The 22,489-nt window shown below is 39.4% G+C and overlaps 1 protein-coding gene across 4 annotated transcripts in view; it reads right to left on the reverse strand.

Moving 5' to 3' along the window:
- UIMC1 (ubiquitin interaction motif containing 1) overlaps positions 1-22,489 on the reverse strand; it is a 140,889-nt gene that overhangs the window by 58,266 nt on the left and 60,134 nt on the right. For 3 of the 4 annotated variants that reach the window (XM_037064440.1, XM_037064441.1, XM_037064439.1), the window contains 6 exons: positions 19,908-20,032; positions 19,082-19,187; positions 18,029-18,771; positions 7,124-7,188; positions 5,095-5,171; positions 1,403-1,506 (listed from right to left, as the gene is read on the reverse strand). In XM_037064440.1, the coding sequence (XP_036920335.1) occupies positions 1,403-1,506; positions 5,095-5,171; positions 7,124-7,188; positions 18,029-18,771; positions 19,082-19,187; positions 19,908-20,032 (1,220 nt within the window). The remainder of the gene's footprint in view (positions 1-1,402; positions 1,507-5,094; positions 5,172-7,123; positions 7,189-18,028; positions 18,772-19,081; positions 19,188-19,907; positions 20,033-22,489) is intronic. The other variant, XM_037064442.1, reaches the window with a different exon arrangement.

Genomic DNA, 22,489 nt, shown 5'->3' on the forward strand with positions numbered 1-22,489 from the left:
TTTTTTCCTATTCTTTTTTACAAACTTTCAACAGACGGCAGTGAGGGAGTTGCTCTGCTATGTATGAAACCCTGACTCACGTAGTAAGTTATATAAATGTCTAATCATGTGGGTGTACACCTGAAACTAATACAGTACTGTACGTCAACTGGAACTAAAAAATTAAAGTGATTTAAATTTTTAAAAAAGTATAAACTTGTATCAATCAGGTTTACATTTAAAGCCAGATATGTGAAGTTAGAAAAGATCGTACTACAAATAGAGACTTGCTTATTTTATCACACTGCTGTTCTGACTTTGCATTTCTGATCACACCTAAAAACTAGGGCTGAAAGTTAGTTATCTCATAACATGTTAGGCCTGTCCAGAAAAAGTCCAGCCATTGTTAATATAACAAGAACGATTTGTGTGATGTCAATGTAATCTGGCAGCCAAGGAGAGTGGACTGAAATGCGCATGTGTGAGCAATGACGCTATCACCTTTTGAGTCAGTGGGGGTGGTAGAAGGCGTTGAGTGAGCACGTGCACTGTGCAGCTACTGCATCCAAAATGACTGAGTAGAGCAATGAATCTGCATCAAATTTTGCATTAAGTTTAAATGTTCCCCTATGGAAACTATTGGGTGATTCAGAAGGCGGCAGATATGGGCAACTGGTGATTGGCAGCTTTATCATGACAACATGCCTGCTCATACATTATGTCTCATGTAGAGTTTTTTGGCAAAACATCAAATCACCCAGATGACTCAGCCCCACTACAGCCCAGACTTGGCACTCTGTGACTTCTGGATTTTCCAAAAACTAAAAATCACCTGTGAAACCAAAGAGATCAGACCATCGATGAGATCCAGGAAAATACAACAGAGCAGCTGATGGAGATTGGGAGAATTGTGTGAGGCCCCAAGATGCTTACTTTGAAGGGGAATGTGGTGTTATTGTCCTGTGTACAATGTCTCTTGTGTCTTCTTCAGTAAATGTCTCTATTTTTCATATTACATGGCTAGATACCTTCTGAACAGACCTTGTAAATATAGTGACTATTTCCAAGACTATTCATCTCTATAACTTTATCAGTATATAGTGAAAAATACCCCAGATTTAGAGGCAAATCTATGTTTAAATTCTAACTCTACCATTATCAGCAGTTTGAATTTGAATTACTTAAACATCTTAAGCCTCAAATTCCCCATCTGTAATAAAAATAATAAAGCATATTAAAATACTCATGAAACACTATGTTAATTATAGAAACAATGCTGAACTTAACTGTAAGAATCCTCTCTGAGATAAGTGTCCCAAAAGATACAACCCGATCATCTAAACCTTTTCAGTCAAGGTCAATGTGACATCAGAGGACTACCAATATAGAGAAAACACTGAGAAAAATTAGAGAGAATATTCACCTCCTTATCTGCCATTATTATTCTTACTTCATCCAGGGACTCTCTGCTACCTGGAGAGACTTCTCTTTCAAGGTCAAAAGTTTCAGGGGAACTTAGCTGTGTCTCTGTAATTAAAAAAATGTAAATCTCATTAATTTTTATTGTGTATTTTCATTGTTGAAAAAACAAACACCTGCCTCGGCTGGTGTGGCTCAGTGGACTGAGTGCCGCTTTTTGAGCCAAAAGGTTCAATTCCCAATCAGGGCACATGCCTGAGTTGTGGGCCACATCCCCAGTTCCCAGCATCAGAGAGGCAACCACACGATGATGTATCTCTACCTCTCTTTCTCCCTATCTTCCCATCTCCCTAAAAATAAATAAAATATAATTTTTATTTTTTTTTTAAAAACACACCTACCTCCCTTAAAGTTTAGGGTATGATAATACAAGTGGTAGCCATATCGATCCCACTTGTTTCTTTTTAAAGCTTTACTGACACATAATTTACGTACAGAATTCACCAATTTTCAGCATATCATTTGATGAGTTTTGACAAATTTATACAGCTTATACATGTATCATTTATACCATGCAATTAACCACCACAATCAAGATACAAAATATTTTAACACCCCCAAAAGTTCTCCCTTTCTAGCAACCCAAAAGGGTGCCCTTTGTAGTCAACCCCCTCCCTCTTGGCTCCTTGCACTGACCAATCTACTTTATGCTGCTATAGCTCTGCTTTTTCTAGAATGTCATCTGGTGTGTCATCCTCTGTGTCTGACCTCTTTCACTTAGCATAATGTGTCTGAGAGGCATCCCCACTGTGATATGTGTCAGTAGTTCATCCCTTTGTACTGCTGAGTAGTATTCCTTTGTGTGGGTATGTCCCTTTGTTTAGCCACTCATCAACTGATCCACTTGGCTTTTAGTTTTAAAGTATATTTATTTTGACAGAAAACAAAAGCCTGACAATGTTAGTTCTGAGGTCAAAGTGATGATTAGAGATGACAAAAATTTGGAAGCAGAAATAGAAAATACATTCTCAACAAGGATATGCCTTTAATTCTTTAAGCAGCATCTATTCATTCACCATTATTCAACAAATATTTATTCAATAAGATCCAGGCACTTTACAGGCTACTAGAAATATGGAGATGAAAGATGTCACAGTTCAGGAGTCGGCATTCTATATAGCTCATGGGCCAAACTCAGCCAGCTGTCTGGTTTTGTTAATACATTTTTATTGGAACACAGCCACATTCACTCTTCCTTATGTTGTCTATGGTTGCTTATGTGCTGAAATGGCAAAGCTGAGTAGTTTCAACGTAGACTACATGGCCCACAGTGCCGAAATATTTACTATTTAGTCTTTTACAGAAAAGTCTGCCAAACTCTGGTCTAAACCCCTATCTCTTAATTTAACAAAAGAACAGTAACTATATTTCAAAGAAGGACAATAAATCTGGAGAAGAAATTTGTTTCAGAACACAATTCCAGTAAGTCCTCTGTTATTCACACTGTATACACTATACATCTAACTGGTACTTCTGTGATTCTCAAATACAACGAATAGTCAATGACAGGCAAATAAAGTACCTGTCAGATACTGAGGTATCTCCTCAATCATCAAAGAAGGATTAAATACATTTCTAGTGTTAAATATATTTTAATAATACATAATTTTTGAAGATTGGATATATACACACACAATTTTACCACTTTATTGGAAAAAGGATTACAGCACATAAATTTTAAAATCTTTGTTAAGATTCCCTGAGAGATATTAATTACCAAATGAAACAATGAGTCTATCAAAAATAACAGCTGCTCACTGCTTGCTCTACTGTAACAATAAAAAGACCCTAATTAAGCTTTCTGTAAAGGGTGGAATGCTCAAATGTAAAGACAACTTAAAAGGGCATTAGTTCCTTAGAAATAAACAATGCTGGTATCATATACAAAGTGGACATAGGGCTAAAATCCTGCTTCTTCAATGAAGTGACTAACTCTAAAAGGATGCTGTAATTTTTAATATTAGGCCCCTAGAACTGTCAAAAATATGTAAAATAAAGTAGGTAAGATGAACTACTACATTAAGTCTTTGTTTCACTCATTTAGAACGAAGTTTTCAGACAATTCAAATGCAGTTTTTAAATTACATATTGAGGAGAACTATATATTTAGAGACTCAGGAGTCCGACTCCACAAAGGAGTTTTACTTTCTTAGCAAAAAGAATAGGTTATGAAAACCTTCTCCAATCCCATTTAGAAGTGGTTGTGTCAGCAAACAGTTGGACTTAATCAGCAGGCTAATGTGAACAAGTCACGATCTAAAAGTTATCTAACCTCAGTCATAAAGGGCTTGCTTTTCCCTCTCTCATTAACCAGGGTTTTAAAGATGATTGTATTTGCAGGTTCCTCCAGCGAGATCCCAGGGTGCTATCACATCCCTCACCCTAAACAGGCTGACTGAGTGACTCTGGGCAGAATGGCCTAAGTCAGAAGCCCCACACAGAGGGGCCAAGCTTTCTTCCCACCAAGACGGCACAGCGTTCCTGCCAAAACTGGGGCACTTGAGAGTGGGGTCTCTGGGCAGGCAGTGGTCCAGACAAATGCATTTCGAATGAATTAAGAAATTGTTTTCAACAAGCACCAACACAGTTAAACTTTAAAGTGAGTGAAGAAAGACCTTAATGATATGCTGTCAAATGTTTTAAGATATTTACAGGACTTAACAGCTTTCTTATTTTGACTTCTTTCAAGTTTTCTCTACAGAAACTCAAACTTACTTTATACTAGTCTCTCTGACCCTAACGGGTTATATAAGACCTAGGAGAAAACTAGATATGATTAATGGTAATATTTGTACAATGCCCAAGAGTTTAAACATTGATAGGAAGTCCTTCAGTCTCATATGAATGAGGTTTCTGATAAATATAATGGGTTCCACTTTTAAGAAAAGCAAAAAAAAAAAAAAAAAACAAGCTAAAACAAATTGCTAAGAAAGTGATTCAACCCATGAGTTCTCTTAGATCATGGGTATTTTAGTTCACCTAAAATTATTTGTATACCAAAATCTATGCATGTGCATTTTTGAATGAACAGTTCTTGTATCTAAAGCAAGGTACACATCTTTCCATCTCGACAAAGAACAAAAAGCAAAGTACAAAACTTAACCAGATTAAGTATCTTGTCTGAGATTAAAGTATAAGTCAAAAACAGAGCTGTGCACAAAACGCAATTTCTTGACTCCCTATGCAATAATATCTTCTGAATAGCAAGGTAAAACTAACTAGTGAAAGCCTCTGAAAAAAATCTGCTCAATGTCAGGCAGATTTAAGGACAGCCCAAACTTGAGAATCGATAAACCAAAACATAAAGTCCTCTTGGCTCTGAACGTACAATTAAGTGCTATTCCTGATGCGTTGCTGCCATCTCTGATGAGGCTGGTCGCAAACAAGACAAGGAGCTATGTTAATTTCAAAACTAAAATATCTCTAAGAGAAAAGGTTGAGAATCATAGCCAATGTCCATTCATAAAAAGTGTGTGTGTGGGGGTATACATATGGTACATGTGTGGTCACACACACACACACACACATTAACACAAATAAAACTCCCTGGGAGTAGGATGGAAAAGTTAGACAAATTAATAGGCACAAAGATAGTGAGGGATCAGAAATTCAGTAAAATCACAGCGGGATGCTTACCAGGACACACAGTGATTTCCTCTGCAGAACTCTCTGGCATAAGGACTAAGTTTCTCTTACTGGCCAAAGCAGCAATGCTGAAAAAGAACCAAACGCCAAGTGAATTCCCACATAAATAAATCAGAATATAGCACCTAAAGCAATGGTGAGTCATCCTCAATGCCAAAGGTAATCTGATACCTGCTGTCCACTACCTCAAAAAGCGCAACAGGGAAGCAAGGAATCAGTAGTGAAAACTCCAGGCCAGAAACACGGGAAATAAACATGCTTACAACTTTGGTTCCAGGGAAACCACAGAATGAAAAGAACCCCCTTTCGGAGTCTTCACAAAGGAAGGTTGAAGGGTGATCACTATCTATGAATGCCGTAGAAGACAAAAACTCCATTCTGGTGCAAAGATGTCAAAGGTGTTTCAGACCCCATTTCAGCCTTCTGAAGACTAGAGATCTGGAAACACGTATGACAAAATACGGAGATTCTCCTGACAACACACTAGCTTCTCCCACACCTTGCAGTTAAATTCCCTCTTTTCCTCAACATGTGGCTTTGTAGGCAACAAAATAAGACACAATTCCAAACTGCCCTACAGCAAAAATCTGCCCATAGAAACTGATTATTTCTTCTGAGAATGGTTCCCCTCATCTGACCTCCTGGTTTACCCTGTCTGTCCATGGAGTTTGATCTCTTCCTGACACAGGGACTCACGGCTGAGAGATTGGAGCATCTGAGCCCCCCACCCCCCCTCACACACACACACTTCACAGAGCTTTACAACTAGTTTCATTGGGTATGTGAGAGGACACACATCCTCACATCAACCAAGAACCACAGAGAAGAGGAAATAACCACCACTGACTCATGATAAATAACTAAATTCTGATGGGAAACCACAAGTGATTTCTCTGTCTAAATAAAACATTTCATAGCATTTGTTATAAACCCAAGCCAGACACAGTTTACTCTGCATGTAACATTAGGGCTCTATTCAAAGGGTCCATCACAAAACAATTTGCTGACATTTATAAAATGGGCTAATCAATTTGAAGTCAAAACGCATTGCCTGCAATTCCAGCTTTCTCCTGGTGACAAAGCATATAATCATTTATTAAAACCTTCATCTGTGCTGCATAAGGCTCATTATGATAAAGCAGAGAGGCCTGGAGGAAGCAGAAGGCCTACTCCAGTTAAAACCGCTTCCAACACGTCTTAATAGCAAGAGACTCAAACCAAAGCCATATTCTTTAGCTCAGGAAGAAATACCTAGTACTATTAACCAAAACCTAACAACACCAACTAAATTACAGCAAAAGGCAACTGATCAACTTCCATATGGAAAATGAAGGTCACTCAGCACAAGATTAGGCTTTGAGTAATCCCCAAAGGTCAACTATGGATATAACCAATCAACTACTACATATTAAAGCGAGAAGACCTAAGTAACCCCATTATTCAGTGAGTGAGAATAATTAAGGAGGTAATACAAGTAACTGCCATTTAAGGGAAAGATGAGATACAAACGAATGAAAAGTGGCAGAAGACAGGGAGCGAGAGCAGTACAGGTTCTGTGTGGCCTGAATAATATGAAGGCTTCAAAGAAGAGAAAAGTCTTAAGGGTAGACTTAAAAAAGATGTATATGGTTTAGATTTGCAGACAAAATAGCATAAGCAGAGGGAACAACGGGGATCAGAGGACTAGAAGATCATAAAGAAATCAGTTTACAGCCTTCACATTCATTGGCTTAGGAAGCTCAAGTATTTGTTTAAGAGAGTAGCAGGATGTAACCACTTTTCAGAAAGTGTAAATGGGATTAGTACTAGATAGCTGGATTGGACAAGATAAACCAAGATTTCTTCCACCCAGATATTCTTGGCTTCTATATGATGCATATATAAGAACTGGGAGATAATGATATCTCCTAGTCTGTGCTTATAAAGGGTCCCCAGCAAGCTGTCCCCCCAGGCTCACTCAGGTGGTTCATCTCTCACTCTGGCACCATCGGAGGGGAGCCCTAACAACATGTAATCTTACCTTTGTGAGGCAGGTACAGAGTTCCCTTCTTCAGAAGTTTCCTCAGCAAATAGCCCTTGGGAAGACTACAAAGAAATACATAACATCTATTAATATACAAGCACAGATGAACTAGTTTCTCTTTCTTTTAAAAAATTAATTGTTCAACATTACCGCTTAGCAGATAGCAATAAGAATTACATTTTATATTGTCAGTAAGCCTCAGTAAAAAGAGCATATCTTGTGGAGTAAAAAGACTGAGATTTAAATCACAGGTGAATCTTCTATAAACTCTGTAATCTTGGTTAAGTCACATCTGAATCTGTTTCCTCATCTTAAAATGGGTATTAAGAATTGCCTCAAAGAATGTTGTGAAAATTAAACCAGGTAAGATATGCAATGCACTTCATGAATGTAAGATAAATATTAATTGGTGAGTCAAATGAATTATGATTTCAGAAAAGCAGTTATAAAGCTTTTGTTGTGGGAGAAAAAGTTCAGTTTTCAGTGGAAATACTAAGTTGGGAAAAACATTGTAATCCATGAAAGATGTCTCTCTGGGCACAACTAAGTCATGACACAAAACACCCCAAAAGGAAGGTTATAAAGATTCCTTTTACTCGCCCTGGCCAGGTGGTCAGTTAATTGGAGCATTGTCCCACACATCAAAAGGTTGTGGGTTCAATTTCTGGTCGGGGCACGTATGGGAGGCAACTGATTAATTTTCTCTTTCTCCCTTCCTCTCTCTCTAAAAATCAATAAAAACATATCCTCGGGTGAGGTTTTGAAAAGCAAGACTCCTTTTACTAGACATCTGCTATCATGGTTTTGAATTCTGGGAAATCTTTTAAGAAACATAACAAATAGGAACTAGGTAAGGAAAAGACTATTTTCTTCGATTAACGGTAAAGTTGTGCGATGTCAACTCATTAAATGAAGGTACACAAAAAAGCACAGAAAAAAGCAGCTACTGCTGACTCAGGTGGATTCTAAGGAAGTGCCTGGGCTATTATAAGGCTTCTTCCAATAGCTATAAAGCTACTGGCTGAAGTTCACAGGGTCTCCTTGCAGGGTACAAATACCCTAAGCAAGTTAGGCATCTCTCCACCACTCAGGTAAATAATGAAATATACTAAAAAACAAGAATTCCTTCGGTCAAAGGGAAGCTGTACAATCATCAGAAATGCAGCCATTATCAAAATAAGAGTTGGGCCCTGACTGGTGTGGCTCAGGGGGTTGAGTGTCATCCCACAGACCAAAGGATCACTGGTTTGATTCCCTAGGCAGCGCACAAGCCTGAGTTGCAGGCCAGGTCCCTGGTAGGGGGCTTGTGAGAGACAGCTGATTGATGTCTCTCTTGCACAGTGATGTTTCTCTCCCTCCCTTCTCTAAGAATAAATAAGTAAAATCCTTCTTCTAAAAATAAAGGTTAGACAAAACTGCCAAAAGTACTAAAATACAACTACAATAAATACTTCACCAATTAGTTTGAACTCAGTACTGAGAAACCTGTTTAATTCTTGAAATACCAAAAAAGGTAAATACTGACACCTAGTGTCCATTTAATAGAATTTTACCTTCTTAGAATGACGTTGACTAAGCCTTAGGCTTCAGAAGCAATCAAAAGGCAGTAAGTTACAAGATACCTCCACCTGTGCCTCAGGAAAAAGTGTATCTACCTTTCTCAGAGTAAGTTTTTTAAAAAAGATTATTGTGTACCTATTATATGCCATGCCTCTGATAATCACTTACATGCATTATCTCCTTTAACTGAGGAAAATGATTAAATTATTTTAGAAATGAGGAAAGCCACAAGTTTGACAAGTTAAATAATTTGCCAAAAATCGGACATGGTCAAAATGGAGCTAGGACCTAACTACCAAATCCATGATCTAACCACTACTGTTATGTTGTTTACTCAAATGATCACCTTCCCAACCATTTTAACACATCCCAAGAATGTCTTTATTTCTTTTTTCTTTAAAGATTTTATTTACTTATTTTTAGAGGGGGGAAAGGGGGAGAGAGAGGGAGAGAAACATCAATGTACGGTTGTCTCTTGTTTGTCCCCTACTGGCAACCTGGCCCGCAACCCAGGCATGTGCCCTGAGTGGGAATCAAACCAGAGACCCTTTGATTCACAGGCCAGCACTCAATCCACTGAGCCACAGCCGCCAGGGCATCATTTCAATAAATCATTTCTAATTTCTAAACTTATACCTCAATAGCAGTAATCTGAAGATGGGGTAAAGTGAGGTTCTTCCAGAATGGGAAAATAACATAGTAAAACAAGCAAACAAAATTCTATTTGAATACCCGAATTTAATCAAGGTGGAAAGGGAAGCACCACAGCAATGTGACTTTAACTAAGGGAACAGTGGCCTAATCAAGACACAGCACTCTGCATGAAGAAATATGTTAACAGGAACGTGAAAGTTTACAAAAAGATCTAAAAAAGGGGGAGGGGGGAGAGATCCAGAATCAAGCAGTGTCTTCAACACTATGGCCTGGGAAGCAGAAGTGGACACATCATCTGGTCACCATCAAAATGTCCTCAGCTGTCAGGCACCAGTAGCTTATCAAGTCTTTCAATAGACTAGTTGAACCACCCCTTAAAATTTCCATTTTCTGATTATTATTCCAGCTTTCCACACCCCTCACCCTAGGAGGAGATGACAGACTGGAGTATTCCGTCACCACCACTTCTCCCTTCGACAATAAATTAACAAATTGTCACTTGGTGTACAAGTTGGCCTGAAGTTTGGCTAGTCAAAGTCAGTCCCCACACCCCCCACACAATTTGATCATTTCTGGGAAACAAATTCCAGTATAGGAACTAAAAAAATTAAAGATTAGACACTGAAAATTAAGACCACATTAATATACTACCCCTCCACTTCCTTACTGTATAGTTATCAAAACAAACTCTCCATCTTCATTAACAATTTCCTTATTATTTCTGTGATGCCAGAAACCAGTTATCGCTCGATTCCAAAGCTTTTATAACCTTTATGTAAACAATCTGTCCCAGGGTGGATGTTTTTGAGTCATTATTTCTGGAACTGTCTTGTTATCTCTACCAACCGACTTGTCTCAAATGGGGGCAACTTCATCAAAGCCAAAATCGACAAAAAATATTTAACAAAATCATAAACTCTACCCACATTGCCTAAAGACCAAAACAGAAGGTAAAATTACAATCATAACTCTTTCATTATCTGCCTACACAATTAGCAAGACCATTGCTGTAGGTCTGTTAAAGACACTGTTCTACGTGGGCAAGGCTGCAGTGAAGGAGGGATTCCAATGCACTGCTGGAAGGAAGGAGCACAAATCTGAGAGACATTTCTGAAAAGCAATCTGACAATAAATAGCAAATCTTTTCTTATGTTCATAACTCTTTGACCCAGCATTTTCCTCATTCTCTATCCCTAACACTGCTTTTAAATAAAGAAAAGTTTTTAGAAAGATGTTTATCACAGACAAAACATCTGGCATTAGAAAAATAGTTAAAATATTACAGTAAATTCCTAAGCCAGAAAATTAGATAGCCATTAAAAATGGAATCTATAATTTTAACATCATATGAAAATGTTTACATATTAACTTTAAAATACAAAAATATGATTTAAACCATATAAAAAAGGTCTAGGACTTCCGCCAATATGGATGCATAGGTGGAAACACTGTGCCTTCTCCCACAACCAAGTTTGACTACAACAAAAGTTTTGGAGAACTAGGACACACCCAAAGACCAGAAAACGGAATTATACGTAAGTCCGACAGCTACGAACCGTTCAACGGGGATGGTAAGAGAGGTGGAACCAGCAGCGGAGCTGGGTCGGGCAGGACAGATCCCCCGACCTAGGCGCTAGGCACGCGGGCAGCCCAAAGCCAGTCGGGGTGCGGGGCAGACTGACCAAGGTCGCACATTCGCGCACAGTGAGACGGACCATGCAGGCCCCAGGGGACGAACCCAGTGGTGGAAGGCTGACAGCGGTGGCACACTCGAGTGCAGTGGAATGAAACGCGTGGGCCTGGTGACGGTGGTGGCTGCGGTGCCGGTGGGGGTCGCGGCAGCAGGCAGCAGAAGGAAGCCACTGTACCTCTTTGACCCTGCCCCCACATACAAAGTCACAACCCAGCGACTGAGTTGCCCTGCTCTGGTGAAAACCTAGGGCTCCGATCCTGCTACTTAATAGGCACGAACAGCCCAAAAGATGGCGCAAGAGGAACTCAAAGTCCCAGAGCCAATAACTCTAAGCGACCAACAGATTGCCAGCCTCTCAGAAGCCCAATTTAAGACACTATTTATCAGGATGCTCACAGAATTGGTAGATTACAGTCACAAATTAGAGGAACATATGAAGGCTAAACTAATTGAAATGAAGGGAGATGTCCAGGAAACCAATAGCAATGGAAAGGAAACTTGGACTCAAATCAATGGAATGGACCAGAAGGAAGAACTAAACATCCAACCAGAAAGGAATGAAGAAATGAGAATTCAAAAAAATGAGGAGAGGCTTAGGAACCTCCAGGACATCTTTAAACGTTCCAACATCCAGATTATAGGGGTACCAGAAGGGGGAAAGAAACAGCCACGAGTGGAAATCTTATTTGAACAAATAATAAAGGAGAACTTCCCCAGTCTGGCAAAGGAAATAGACTTCCAGGAAATCCAGGAAGCTCAGAGAGTGCCAAAGAAGTTGGACCCAAGAAGGAACACACCAAGGCACATCATAATTACATTAGCCAAGACTAAAATGAAGGAGAGAATCCTAGAAGCAGCAAGGGATAAGGGGACAGTCACCTACAAAGGAGTACCCATCAGACTGTCAGCGGATTTCTCAAAAGAGACCTTACAGGCAAGAAGGGGCTGGAAAGAAGTATTCCAAGTCATGAAATCCAAAGACCTACAGCCAAGATTGCTTTATCCAGCAAAACTTTCATTTAGAATGGAAGGACAGATAAAGTGCTTCTCAGATAAGGTCAAGTTCAAGGAGTTCATCATCACCAAGCCCTTATTATATGAAATGCTAAAGGGACTTATATAAGAAAAAGATGATGAAAAATATTAACAGTGAAAGGACAGCAAACACACAGTTATTAACAACCACACCTAAAACAAAAGCAAACCAAGAGGACAGCTAGATCAGGAGTGGAACCATAGAAATGAAGAACACATGGAGGGTTAGAAACAGGGGAGTGGGAGGAGGAGAAGCGGGGAGAAGGCACAGAAAATAGCATAGATGGTAGGTAGAAAATAGATAGGGGGAGGGCGAGAATAGTGGGGGAAATATAGAGTCTAAAGAAATTGAGACACGTGGTTATAAACTAAGGGGGGAGAATAGTGGGGGAGGGAGTGTGCGAGTGGAGGGGAATGAAGGGGGGGAATAGAACAACTGTAATGGTATAATCAATAAAATATATTTAAAAAATAAAAATAAATAAAAGAAAAAAGTCTAAAAAAAGAACAAGGAATACATCACTAGATGGTAGGATTGTGGATGCTTCCAACTTTATTCTTCAAACTTTTCAACATTTTTCAATAGTTCTAAGTGACTTCTAAAGTTAATATTAATGACCACCCTGGATATTCACCAGGCTACCTGCCCAGTCTCCTGTTACTGACGAATGCCCTCAGCACCCCCACTATACTACAGCATCACAACCATTTGCATAACATGACATATGCCCATTGCAGGCCTCCGCCAGCTGAGGGCTATTAACCTCAAATAGGCCTTAAGTTCCTTCTAGAAATCTGACATTGAACTGGGAGAGAGTAAATTTCCTATAACCTGTACTTAAGTTTGAGAGCTGTGGGATCAGCATCTTCCACCCACCATGTGAAACAGAGAAGCACAGGGAGACAGTCTACAGTAGGGAAAGTGAAGCAGATACAATACAGTGCTAAGACCTAATTGCAGATGATTTTCTAAACTCAGTACCTTCTCTGGAGTTGGTTACCATTCTGTTTCAGAATTTATGAGGCACCAGGTTTCCTTATGATAAAGTCCTCTTTTTAATTAAGATAGCTTGATTTGAATTGTTGTAGCCAAACAGTTTGAATTAATACTATTTGTAGCATTTTATAGCCTGTTCATGAAGTAAAAGATCTTCAATCTAGTAAGGCCAGCCACTAGGGTCTGACCACACCCATACTATTCCAAAGGCCCTGGGAATCTTTCAAGCTAACAACTTGAATTACAGTAAATCATTGTGGAGTTAATTTATTCTTTTATGGAAAAGCACCTCTAAATTGCAAAAAACTAAGAAATGAAATGTTATCATAAGCATAACCTTTTTTAATTTTCAAAAAAGACAAGTCAGAGTACTTTTCTTAGAAGTACTCTTAAGAAAAATGCCTTCCAGCCCTGGCTGCTGTGGCTCACTGGGTTGAGTGCCAGCCTGAGAACCAAAGGGTCACTGGTTGGATTCCAGGTCAGGGCACAGGACTCAGTTACAGGCCAGGTCCCCAGTAGGGAGTGTGTGAGAGGTAACTACTCACTGATGTTTCTCTCCCTCTCTTTCTCCCTCCCTTTCCCTCTCTAAAAATAAGTAAATAAAACCTTTAAAGTAAATAAAACCTTTAAATTTTTTTAATAAAAAGAAAAGAAAAATCTCTTCACATACAGCAATCTTCCCATAATGTGAATGAAGAGGATGCCAGAGGAGAATGATCCCCAAAGGTACTCTCAATGAGTGACCTTCTGGTCCCCTACACAAAGCTACCATTTACTGAGTGTCTTAAGCATTATACTAGGTATTTTATACAATTCGCTTTAACATTTAAAACTACATGACTGGCTATTACCATTTTACAGATGTAAAAAACTGAGATTCAGGGGGTTAAATGGTTTCTTCACAAGGCACACAGTTATTACTAAAACAACAAAGTCAAAATTCATCCTTCAAATCCACACTCTCTACATTATGCTATGAAATTTCTCATCACCATTATTTCCTAACCCCTTATCAAAACAGACAGAATAGGGTTAACAACAAAACAATACCAAAAATAGAAATAGCAACAAAAAAGTGTTGTTATAAAACAGAATACTCTTTCTATTTACAGTTTATAAAGAGTTTGAAGTTATATGGTTGCTTTTATAACACTCAGAAAAAACTGACTATAAACCCTTATATATGATACAATCTAGCTATGTCAGAACAAATACAAGGAACTGTTTCTAGTAAATTATAGAAAATTACCACAAACAAAATTGGAAACAGGCTATTATGTGAGGGGGGAAAATAAACAGGAAAACTATCCATACTTCCCATCACAAAGGCCCACTTCCCTTCACACATGAAGAATGCCTGCAAACCACTAAGAAAATGACTGTCAAAAAGAAAAATGCCCATAAGATCTAAACACAGAAAAGAAAATACAAATAAATCTCAACTAAGGCCCTGGCTGGCATAGCTCAGTGGACTGAGCACAAGCCTGCGAACCAGAGGATCGCAGTTCGATTCCCAGTCAGGGCACATGCCTGGGTTGCAGGCTGGTTCCCTGCAGGCCAACTCCCAGCAGGGGGCGCACGAAAGGCAACCATACATTGATGTTTCTCTCCCTCTCTCCTTCCCCTCTAAAGATAAATAAATAAATAATCTAAAAAAATTTTTTAAAAATCTCAACTACATATATAACAAGAAAAATGCAAATGAAGATTACATTGGGGAAAAAATAAAAGACTTCACTGAGATATTTTTTCTCTCTCAGATTAACAAAGATCAAGAGGTCCTGATAATGCTGCACTGGGGAAGCCTGCACTCAGACCCTGCAGTGAATGTAAATTTATACAACCTGCATCGAAGGCAATTTGACAATAGCAAATAAAACTGTAAATGCATATACATATTCTGATCCATCAATTATATCTACAACAAATTATTCTACAAATATCTCCCAAGTGAATGAAATATCTTATGTAAAAGAGTAATCACTGCAGTAGTGATTACAATAGTAAAATATTGGAAATAGCCTAAAGGTCCACCAACAGAAGCACTGGATAAAATAAAACTCATCACACATGATATACTATACATCCTCCCCAAAACTAAAAGGAGAGAGAAAATTTTCATGTACTGTTAAGAATGATCTCACAGAGACAATAAATGAAAAAAGTGCAGAATAATGTGCAGAGCATGCCATGATCTGTGAAAAAGCAGCTGCCTGTAATACATCAAGTGCCTTGGAAGGATGCACTAGAAAACCAGTCAAAAAGGTTGACTCCAGACTTCCGCCAAGATGGAGGTGTAGATGGAAACACTGTGCCTTCTCCCACAATCAAGTTTAAAGACAACAAAGTTTTAGTAAACAAAAACGCAGCCAAAACACAGAAAATTGAACTATTTTCAATAGTTTCGGAAGTCTGAGAACAAGGAACCACTCAGCCAGACCAGTAAGAGGGGTGGAGCCAGCAGCAGAGCAGGATTGGGCAGGAAAGATCTCCCGACCCAAGTGTGCAGGCAGCCGTGGGTGGATTCCAGGTGTGGAGTAGCAAGGGGTGGGCCCAGTGGGGCGCAAGGCGGCAGGCAGACCACGGTCACACATTTGCTCATAGATAAACCAGCGAAGGAGTGAGCAGTGAGACACATCGTACAGGCCCCATTGGCGGGAAGCAGCATAGGGGACCGCCATTGCCCCTCTCTGACCCTACCCTGACATACAACGTCACAACCCAGTGACTGAGTTGCCCAGCCCTGATGAACACCTAGGGCTGCGCTCCTCATATTTAACAGGCACGAACAGGCCAAAACATGGCTCAAGAACTCAAAGCCCCAGAGCCAATAACTCTAAGCAACCAAGAAATAGCCAGCCTCTCAGATGCACAGTTCAAAACACTGGTGATCAGGATGCTCACAGAACTGGTTGACTTTAGTCATAAATTAGAGGAACAAATGAAGGCTAAACTAATTGAAATGGAGGGAAATGCACAGGAAACCAATAGTGATGGAAAGGAAACTGGGACTCAAATCAAGGGGGTGGACCAGAAGGAAGGAAGAAATGACCAAACAGAAAAATATGAAGACTTCAAAAAAATGAGGAGAGGCTTAGGAACCTCCAGGTCATCTTTAAACGTTCCAACATCCGAATTATAGGGGTACCAGAAGGGGAAAAGAAACAGCCATGAGTGGAAAACTTATTTGAACAAATAACAAAGGAGAACTTCCCCAGTCTGGCAAAGGAAATAGACTTCCAGGAAATCCAGGAAGCTCAGAGTCCCAAAGAAGTTGGACCCAAGATGGAACACACCAAGGCACATCATAATTACATTAGCCAAGACTAAAATGAAGGAGAGAATCCTAGAAGCAGCAAGAGATAAGGGGACAGTCTCCTACAAAGGAGTACCCATCAGACTGTCAGTGGATTTCTCAAAAGAGACCTTACAGGCAAGAAGGAGCTGGAAAGAAGGATTCCAAGTCATGAAATCCAAAGACCTACAGCCAAGATTGCTTTGTCCAGCAAAGCTTTCATTTAGAATGGAAGGACAGATAAAGTGCTTCTCAGATAAGATCAAATTCAAGGAGTTCATCATCACCAAGCCCTTATTATATGAAATGCTAAAGGGACTTATATAAGAAAAAGAAGATAAAAAAATATGAACAGGGAAAGGACAGCAAACTCACAGCTATTAACGACCACACCTAAAACAAAAGCAAACCAAGAGGACAGCTAGATCAGGAGTGGAACCATAGAAATGAAGAACACATGGAGGGTTAGCAACAGGGGAGTGGGAGGAGGCGAAGGGGGAAGAAGGTACAGAAAATAAGCAGCATAGATGGTAGGTAGAAAATAAATAGGGGGGAGGGCTAGAATAGTAGGGGAAATATAGAGTCTAAAGAACTTGAGACATGTGGTCATAAACTAAAGGGGTGGGAATGGTGAGGGGGGGTGTGCAGGGTGGAGGGGAATGAAGGGCGGTAATAGAACAACTGTAATGGCATAATCAATAAAATATATTTTTTAAAATTTAAATAAAAAGGATGACTCCAGGGAGGGGCAATGGTTGGCTGGGAATGGGGTACAAGACAGATTTATTTACATCTTTTTTGAACACTGTGCCATGTGAACATTATTACCCATTCAAAAACTTAACTTTTTAAAAATAATAAAAATTTTTAAACACACAAAAATAAATTATGGTACAGTCATGTGATACAATGTTTTCAAATACAGCTAAATAAATCAGAAAAGATCTAAGATAAACTATCAAGTGAGGGAAAGGAACAAAGTTTTCATAGAAGAGTTTTCATTTTGCTGAAAAATTAAACAGAAAATTTTTTTAAGATTTATTTATTTATTTTTAGAGAATGGGGGGAGAGAGGGGGAGAGAAACATCAATGTGTGGCTGCCTTCTCAAGTGCCCCCAGTCAAGGACTTGGCCCACAATCCAGGCATGTGCCCTGACTGGGAATCGATCCAGCAATCCCCTGGTTCACAGGTAGATGCTCAATCTACTGAGCCACACCAGCCAAGAAAAAATAAAAATTTTTAAAGATTTTATTTATTTATCTTAGACAGGGGGGAGGGAAGAAGAAAGAAGGGAGAGAAACATCAATATATGGTTACCCCTCATGCACCCCCGACTGGGGACCTGAGCTGTTCCACAACCCAGGCATGGGCCCTGACTGGGAATCAAACCAGTGACCCTTTGGTTCGCAGGCCGGAGTTCAATCCACTAAGCCACACCAGCCAGGCAAGAAAAGGGATTTTTACGCACAGAAATAATGATTGTTTCTCTCAATGCTAGGATTATGGGTAATTTTTTCTCCTTTACACTCTTTTCTCCTTTCCTAATTCTCCATAGTGAGCATGTGTTTTGTTCAAAATAAGAAAGAAAATGCCACAAAAAGAATGGCTAAAATCTTAGTTTAACCTGTAAATAAATCATCTTTAACCACAGCATCACTGACACTTACCTCATGACTGGTTGTTGGCTCTTCCTTCAACAGAATTTTCTCTTTTAAGCTTTTAATCGGGCTTTCCTGGAAATCCTTGGGTTTTGAGTGCCAGACAGATGCCCTAGACTCCTGCCTCTCTTCCTCTTTGTCTTCATCTCCCGTGTCTTCTGAGATGCCTTCATTTTTTTCATTTTCACTAGCCTGATCGCCTTGGCCACAGTCATTCTGGATCAGAGAAGGAGGTCTAGGTAACACTGGTTCGCCGAATCCTTTTTTTTTTAAGAGCTGCCTCTGAGCCATTTTCAGGCTCTTTTGATAAACCTCCAACTGGCAGAGAATGACCTTGGTATACTGGTTAGGGTCTATTCCAGCTGGGCAAAATGGAATACCCCAGAAGTAGTGCACAGTGCCCCCCCTGTTCTGGAGACCTTGGGCATCTGCCGAGGCAAGCAGACAGTGCCTAGATGTGTCCCCCCTGCCCTGGGCAGCTTCGTGAAAATCACATCCCCTCCCAGTACTTTCCTGTGGCTTCCCACACTGTGTGTGCTCAGCCAAGTGGCCAGTGCATCTGTCAAAACATTTAACGTTCTCTTTCTCAACTACTGGCTGGCTTGACTGGTCCCAGCTTCCTGAGCTGCCAGAGACCGGCTCCTCTTCAGTGTTTTCAGTGTGGTCCCAAGGCTCCTCTCTTTCCTCAGCCTCGTTTCCCTGACTGATATGTGAGCCTTTAAACAGTGATGGAGGTACCAGCTGCCATATGCCTGTAGGTATTTGAGAAAAAGTAGGGCTAAGGACAAACTGATTTTGTTAAGAGGGCTTGGTAAGTTCTCACTTACCAAGAATTACAAAATGTGGGTAAAAAAGGCTCTTCTTTGGGTTTAACCAAATGTTGGCTTTTCCTTGGAGATAAAAGTATGCTGGATATTAGTGAGATCTCAACTACTTTCTGATTTAACCTCTTTAATATCACCAAAGAAATCTGGGGAATTTCTTTTTATCTACTCTCAGCGTGAGATCCCTGTGATGTGGTTATACTCGATGAGTACAAGGAGTCAGAACAGGGAGACATGCCTTCAGTGGTCCCAGAGTCTGTGGTTTTCACTTGGTGGGACTGTGAAGATGGTCCAGTGGCCAAAGGTGGAGATCTGGTAGCAGAAGCATCAGAAGGCTGGCAACTCTGAAACAAGTGATCCCACACCAGACCAGGTGTATTATTACAACAGCTAGACATAAAGGTCACAGAAAGGACAACAAGGGGAGGCCACTATCCCTAAGAGATTCTCCTCTTTAAAATACAGCTGCTCAATCGAATGAATTCCACAGTGGATAGTCCTATGTGCAAAGGTCTGCACTAGACCACTATACTAAAGCCTTTTCTAATATAGAGACGCAGATGGCATAAACAGCTCAGGACCTGCCACTGGCAAATATCCTTCATATTTAAAATAATTTCAGCGACACATACTCAAATCACAACTTAACATTATTTGAAAAAATTCTGAACTACCCATTCTTTCTCTCTATAACCCACCTCTGGTTCTCATTCTCTTTGCTCTCTGCACAAAACAGGGGAGACAAGCACCCTACATAAACCAAATCCCTTTTGGTTTCTTGGTAATAGGTAATTCTTTTCAGAAGCTGCCAAGTACTACGGTTCTCTTAAACCATGGACTGAACATCTGAGAGGCGCAAGAAAACTCTTTCATATAAAATTAGCAGAAACACTTCAAATTGGGATCACCAACAACTCAACACAGGCTTTAAAAATTATCGTGGGAAGTATTTTTTGGTTGAAAACCCTATGAACTGCTACAACAGTTCCAATGCAACCACAACACCACAGAAATAGATGAGCGCCTGCCGGTCCTCACCAACCCTCTCAGCAGGGCGTACTCACGCTCAGGCTCTCCTCGATGGCTTTCCTCAGAAGCGCCTCTTCCTCCTCCTCCTGGCTGTTCGCCTCCCTGGCCTCCTGCTCACTCATTCTGACAGCCAGAGCAAACTGTTCTTCTTCTGTCATCTCTGTAAAAGGACAAAGAAAGAGAGGGGAGGGTCACTGCAAACACCGAATAAGCATGGAGGCAAGAAACAGAACTATTAAACTTTTCAAGTGAAGACATAATAAAATTTTACAATCTTACAAGTAAGGAAAGCCCCCAAAAGTAAGGTGTTGGCCAAGATCAGTAGAAGTTACAAGAATCCTGGGCTAACTAGACTGTGCGCTCCTTTGAAGGTAGAGTTTTTAGCTATTTTGTTCACTGTTGTATCTCCAGCATACAGGGTGGGCAAGAGTAGGTTTACAGTTGTGAGTATGCAAAATGGTTTATTATTGTATTATTACCTATTAATTATTGTATTATTTATCATTATTAACCTACTTTTGCCCACCTCTGTATAAAAGACTGCCTGATAACTGGCAGATACTCAAATATTTGATGAATGAATAAACAGAGGAAAAAGCTTTCAGGCCTTTTGCTACATATCACACTGCTTTATGCTCAACATTTAAACAGAATAATTCTACTCATCAGAATCCTCTTGGTGGGACTGTTTGTTTAACCAGCAGAAAAGACTGCCCCTAGTGACCAGAATGTGATCTCCAAACATCATTTCCCATTAAAAACAACTGGGATACCTTGACAAATGGTAGATTCAAAGCCCAGAACTAGAAATGTAAAAGATAAGCTAGAGCATCTGTCATATCTGTGAGCAAGGAATCTGTCAGGTACTACTAGGGTCACATCAAAAGAAATTAAAGGCCAACTTAAAAAGGTTCTCACTGCCCAAAACTGAAACAACTGGAACATCAATCAAAATAATGAATACAATGAATTCTAACACATTAAATATGTTTAAATCTAGGAATTCACAATGCTAATTTTTAAAAAACACAACTTACTGGTCATTGTTGAAGAATGTTAGTGAATAAATTATTTTGAAAACTAGTAAATAAAAGAACAGAGAATCAAATTTTTGTCTTACTCTTCCAACGCAAGCAATGCTACTTACTGGGTAACCAAATAGATGAAGAGAAGTTTCAATTTAAAGGATTCTTCCAGCTAATCAATGTTCTTTAAAAAATGATAGACTACACCATTCTATATAATGTCTGGAAAGAATTTTGGCAGTGTCTAACAAACCACATACACGACTCAGCAATCCCAATTCTAGCAATTTACTCTAAAGGCACAATTCCAATTAAAAGAAAAGTAAATATGCACTACACTTTCCACTGGAGCATTGTTTGAATATGTGAAACACGGAATCTACTTAATGACTAACACAGGACATTGCCTGAATAAACTTTGGTACCATACATATAACTGCTAAAAAAAGGATAAGAAAGATACCCACAGACCAGGAATAATTTCAAGGATATAATCTTAAGTAACAACAGAAAAAAAGTGTCTATATAGTGGTCTACATTTCTTGTAACAAGGGAGAAACACCAGAAATCCGTACACCTGTTTATTTTGCAAACAGTGGCACAAAAAGGGTAAGTCAAACACTAAACCAAGTGGCTACCTTTAGATGGTTGAGAGCCAAGTAAGATAAGAGAGGGAGGGACGCTTCTTTGACTGTAGCTTTTTGTATGTCTGACTTATAAAATCACATGAATAATATACATATTTTTAAAAAGTAAAATAAAATCAATAAAGATGATGGATCCCAAAATTTGAATCCAAACATTAAAAAGTGCACCCAAGTGAATTTGTAATAACTTTAATAAGAATGAAAGCGTAACACAGCAAAACTTGTGGGATGCACCTAATACAATGTTTACAGGGAAATGTAGAGCTATACATGATCACATTAGAAAAAAAAAGTTTAAAATCAGTGATCCAAACCTCCTACTTTAAAAAAAATAAAGAGTGAAATTAACCCAAAAGTAGAAATATAAAAAGCAGAAACAAAATAGAAAATGGCATACAATAGAGAAAAAAATTAAACAAAAAACTGATTCTATGCATAAACTCCTAGAAGAAAACATAGGCAGTAAACTCTCTGACATTTCTCTTAATAATATGTTTTCTGACATACATCCTGAGTCAAGGGGGAAAAAAGAAAAAAAAAAAACAGATAGGACTACATTAAAGTAGAGTCTCTGGACTGCAAAGGAAACCATCAACAAAACAGAAAGACAAGCCCTGGGGGGTGTAGCTCAGTAGATTGAGCCCGGGCCTGCAAACCACACAATCTCGGTTGGATTCCCAGTCAGGGCACATGCCTGGGTTGCAGGCCAGTTCCCAGCAAGGGACTCACAAGAGGCAACCATACATTGATATTTCCCTCCTTCTCTTCCTCTCTAAAGATGAATAAATAAAATCTTTAAAAAAAAAAAACTAAAAAAAACCAGAAAGACAACCTATTGAATGAGAGAAAATATTTGTTTGCCAATGACACATCCAGTAAGGGGTTAATATCCGAAATTTATAAAGAACTCATATAACTCAACATTCAAAAACAAACAACCCAATT

The sequence above is a fragment of the Sturnira hondurensis genome, unplaced genomic scaffold, assembly GCF_014824575.4.
Source record: "Sturnira hondurensis isolate 20B ecotype Veracruz unplaced genomic scaffold, ASM1482457v3 Scaffold0015262, whole genome shotgun sequence".
NCBI lineage: Eukaryota > Metazoa > Chordata > Mammalia > Chiroptera > Phyllostomidae > Sturnira > Sturnira hondurensis.